The sequence below is a fragment of the Nansenia antarctica genome, assembly GCF_963989245.1.
Source record: "Nansenia antarctica genome assembly, chromosome: 6".
In the NCBI taxonomy this organism is placed as follows: Eukaryota; Metazoa; Chordata; class Actinopteri; order Argentiniformes; family Microstomatidae; genus Nansenia; species Nansenia antarctica.
In genome coordinates, this window is record NC_137676.1 from 71,897,412 (window position 1) to 71,902,411 (window position 5,000).

The 5,000-nt window shown below is 50.5% G+C and overlaps 1 protein-coding gene across 1 annotated transcript in view; it reads left to right on the top strand.

The window, feature by feature from the left end:
• rgs12b (regulator of G protein signaling 12b) overlaps positions 1-5,000 on the top strand; it is a gene marked incomplete at both ends in the record, with an annotated part of 67,854 nt that overhangs the window by 51,845 nt on the left and 11,009 nt on the right. Inside the window, 5 exon segments of the mRNA XM_080534848.1 lie at positions 1,645-1,839; positions 2,276-2,349; positions 3,516-3,642; positions 3,905-4,001; positions 4,502-4,542. Of these exon segments, the coding sequence (XP_080390974.1) occupies positions 1,645-1,839; positions 2,276-2,349; positions 3,516-3,642; positions 3,905-4,001; positions 4,502-4,542 (534 nt within the window).

Below are 5,000 nucleotides of genomic sequence, written 5' to 3' on the forward strand. Positions count from 1 at the left end.
CTGGATACCTGGAAGAGCTCACAAATAAAATGGTCAAATAATATTCTAGTTGTTTTTGTGAGTTGATAATTGTGTTAGATTGGCATATGATATCGCGTCATATCGATCATATCGTCATATCGATCTTGAATCGAATCGAATCGAAATCGTATCGTGACTGACATTGTGATATCGTCAAACATTGTATCGTCATACAAACAAATCGATATAATATCGTATCGTGATGAAGCTGGTGATTTACACCCCTAGCTTCCATACTGGCTGCTGCGTGTCTTCTGTGTCTCTGACTGGCTGTGTGTCTTCTGTGTCTCTGACTGGCTGTGTGTCTTCTGTGTCTCTAACTGGCTGTGTGTCTTCTGTGTCTCTAACTGGCTGTGTGTCTTCTGTGTCTCTAACTGGCTGTGTGTCTTCTGTGTCTCTAACTGGCTGCGTGTCTTCTGTGTCTCTAACTGGCTGTGTGTCTTCTGTGTCTCTGACTGGCTGTGTGTCTTCTGTGTCTCTAACTGGCTGTGTGTCTTCTGTGTCTCTAACTGGCTGTGTGTCTTCTGTGTCTCTGACTGGCTGTGTGTCTTCTGTGTCTCTAACTGGCTGTGTGTCTTCTGTGTCTCTGACTGGCTGTGTGTCTTCTGTGTCTCTAACTGGCTGTGTGTCTTCTGTGTCTCTAACTGGCTGCGTGTCTTCTGTGTCTCTGACTGGCTGTGTGTCTCCTGTGTCTCTAACTGGCTGTGTGTCTTCTGTGTCTCTAACTGGCTGTGTGTCTTCTGTGTCTCTAACTGGCTGTGTGTCTTCTGTGTCTCTAACTGGCTGTGTGTCTTCTGTGTCTCTAACTGTGGAGCTGCTACTGCCAGCCCTGTCTTTGTACGTTGAGTTCTGCCTTCGCGTGTGCGGCACGCGCAAAATAGGCGAGAGTCCGACTCTCTAGATCCGCCTCACGCTCTCTGTATGAAATTAAACGCACGTCACGCACACGCTGCTGAGGTTGACGCTTGTGGCGTGTTTTAAGGGTTACCCTTAAACCAGAACCATGTCCCCCTTCCCTGTTTCATCGCCACTATTGTAATAATATAATTATTATTTATAATAATAAAACAACCAATAAAACCATCAACCAGTAAAGATTAACCAATGATCTGCAGCTACACACTACTCTGATTGACTCTCTCTACTTCCCTCTCCCTCTTTCCCTCTCTCTCCTTCTCCCTCTCCCCTCCCCTCTCCCTCCTTCCCTCTCCCTCCTTCTCTCTCTCTCCTTCCCTCTCTCCCCTTCCCCCCCCCTCTCCTTCCTTCTCTCTATCTCCCCCCTCTCCCTCCTTCTCTCTCCTTCCCTCTCTCCTTCCCTCTCCCTCCTTCTCTCTCTCTATGTCCCCCCTCTATCCTTCTCTCTCTCTATCTCCCCCTCTCTCCTTCCCTCTCCCTCCTTCTCTCTCTCTATCTCCCCCCTCTCTCCCTCCTTCCCTCTCTCCCCCCTCTCTCCTTCCCCCTCTCCTTCCCTCTCTCTCCTTCCCTCTCCCTCCTTCTCTCTATCTCCCCCTCTCTCCCCCCCCCCTCTCCTATCTCCCCCCCTCTCTCTCTCCTTCCCTCTCCCTCCTTCTCTCTATCTCCCCCTCTCTCCCCCCCCCCCCTCTCCTCTCTCCCCCCCCCCAGGCGGAGGGTGGTCGTAGCCAGTCGGTGGAGCGCTCCCAGACCCTGAGGCAGTGCAACATCAACCTGCCAGACGGGTCGTGCTGCTCCGTGCCCGTCAGAGGGGGCGTGTCCATACGGGAGCTGCTGATTGGCCTGTGTGAGAAGCTCTGCATCAACCTGGCCGCCGTGGACCTCTTCCTGGTGGGGGGGGAGAAGGTACACACACACGCGCGAGCTCGCTCCCACGCACGCACACACACACACGCACACATACACACACTACGCACAGGTGTAAACACATACATACACACATGCACGCACGCACGCACACACACTACGCACACACAGGTGCGCACGCACACACACTACACACACGCACGCACTACGCACACACAGGTGCGCACACACATACACACACACATGCACAGACACACACACACACACACATACACACACGTGCAATCACATGGTGATTCACTGTAATTTCATACCTTGGTTTTTCCTTTTTAAAGATTAATGAACAATCCTAGAGATAGACCTCAATCTCTCTTCTCTCCTCTCCCCTCCCTCTCTCTTCTCCTCTCCTCCCTCTCTCTTCTCCTCTCCTCCTTCTCTCTTCTCCTCCCTCTCTCCTCTCCTCCCTCTCTCTCAGCCTCTGGTATTGGACCAGGACTGTATGACTCTGTGCTCTCGGGACCTCAGACTAGAGAAACGCACCTTGTTCAGGTAAACATTACACCTCAGGTAGATCTTTATACATTTCGTGAGACTTACCTGAGAAAAGCCTGGATTTTCCTTTAGCGACGTTGATGGAATACCCCCCAGGTTTAATAAATCACTCTGCTCAGCTAAACATTACATTTACCTCAGGTTTAACCAATCATAATAATAATAACGTCTAGTTATATTCAGCCTGGTTATATTACTGCTGCTAGAATGGCATTAGAGCATTATCTTAAGGCCAATGCACACGGCGTGCGATTTTGTTGCACGACAACATTAGATTCTCAATTCACACCAATGAATGAATGTGAATGGAGAATCGTATGTTGTCGTGCGACAATATCGCATCGCACGCCGTGTGCATTGTCTCATTGAGATGCATTCAAAACAATGGAATCGAATTCGGCGGTGCGACAAAATCGCATTGGGCTTCGTGGTAATTTATCCTGAGACGGTTTTGGTGCAGAACAGAGATATCTAGCATGCTCATCGCCCTCCCTTTACTCCCTCCCTCTAGGGAATAGTGCTAGGGGCTAAGGGTTAGGGGCTAAGGGTTAGGGGCTAAGGGTTAGGGGCTAAGGTTTAGGGGCTAAGGGCTAGGGGCTAAGGGTTAGGGGCTAAGGGCTAGGCGCTAAGGGTTAGGGGCTAAGGGTTAGGCGCTAAGGGCTAGGCGCTAAAGGCTAAAGGCTAGAGGCTAAAGGCTAGGGGCTAAAGGCTAGGCGCGTTCTTTAACCGTGCAATATGTTTACATTCTTGTGTTTAGGTTTACATACACTGTATCTAAGTTTACTAGTGTGTTTATAAAAGTACATAGTTACATGCTAACAACCCCTTGTCTATATCCCCACCCTGTGAATAGGCCATATAGTGTATATAAGTATACAAGTTTACTCGGATTCCTACCTATTACTTTTTGGTATATCCCCCTATTTATGTAAATGTATGTCTCATTCTTGTTTTTTATTATCTTAGGACTGTGTTTTATTATCTTAGGACGGTGTTTTATTATCTTAGGACGGTGTTTTATTATCTTAGGACGGTGTTTTATTATCTTAGGACAGTGTTGATTGTTACCACCTACGGTTTGCATTTAAATTTCGTTGTACCTGTACAATGACAATAAAGATCATTCATTCATTCCCTCCCTCCCTCTGGTCATCCCCCCCCAGACTGGACCTGGTCCCTATAAACCGGTCCGTGGGTCTGAAGGCCAAGCCCACCAAGCCCGTCACAGAGGTCCTGAGGCCCGTGGTGGCCAAGTACGGCCTGCACCTGGCTGACCTGGTGGCCCGCATAGTAAGGCCCTGCGTGTGTGTGTGTGTGTGTGTGTGTGTGTGTCTGTGTGTGTGGGGGGGGCCGTGTGTGTGTATGTATGTATGTATGTATGTATGTGTGGTTTTGTGTGTGTGTGTGTGTACGTGTTTGTATGTTTGTGTGTTTGACTGCTCAGTTTTGTTTTTGTAGTTTTGTATTAAAATGAGTATGTGTGTGTATGTGTGTGTGTCTGTGTGTGTGTGTGTGTGTGTGTGTGTGTGTGTGTGTGTGTGTGTGTGTGCAGAGCGGGGAGACAGAGCTACTAGACCTGGGTCTCCCCATCTCCAACCTGGATGGACTCAGAGTGGTGCTGGACGTGGCAGACAACACACCTGGGAAAGGTACACACACACACACACCTCTCATCAATCAATCATTCAATCAAACTTTATTTATACAGCACATTACGTACAGAGAATGTAACGCTTGTCACAGGAGGGAAGAAACAGAAGAAGAAGACAATTGTTGTTGCTCTTTTTTTATCACTCTACCTTTCCTTCCCTCGCTCTCTCCCTCCTCTCTCTCCCTCCTCTCCTCTCCCTCCTCTCTCCCTCCTCTCCCTCCTCTCTCTCCCCTCTCCCTCCCTCCTCTCTCTCCCCTCTCCTCTCCCTCCTCTCTCTCCCCTCTCCCTCCCTCCTCTCTCTCCCCTCTCCTCTCCCTCCTCTCTCTCCCCTCTCCCTCCCTTCTCTCTCTCCCCTCTCCCTCCCTCCTCTCTCTCCCTCCTCTCTCCCTCCTCTCCTCTCCCTCCTCTCTCCCTCCTATCCCTCCTCTCTCCCCTCTCCCTCCCTTCTCTCTCTCCCCTCTCCCTCCCTCCTCTCTCTCCTCTCTCCCTCCTCTACAGACAAACAGAAAGCAGCACCCTCGAAAAGCCAATCAGCAACAGTAAGACCTCTTCCTCCCCTTCCTCCTCCTCCTCTTCCTCCTCCTCCTCCTCTTCGCCGTTCCGACCGGAATGTTCCATAACTCACGGAATGTTGTCCACTGTGTCCCCGTTTGATGACGTCACGCTGCTGTGTTCTGTGTTCCTTCCTGTATGCCATCATGTGAACGTTTCATGTGTGTGTCATGTGTGTGTGTCATGTCATGTGTGTGTGTCAGGTGTGTGTGGGGTTCAGTGCATGACTGGGTTGCTGTGAGCCCCCTCACACACACACACACACACACGCGCCCGGTGTGTGTCCTGTCCTGCCTGCGGCTGCTCTCTACACCGTAACATTTCACCGGTTTTCTCCGGTTTTCCGGTTATTATCGTTCCTCCACGGCCCCCTCTCTGCCCGGGGGGGTCAAGCCCAGACACAGGAGCCTCCGCTGGGCCTCGCAGTCACCGACGCCCCCCCCCC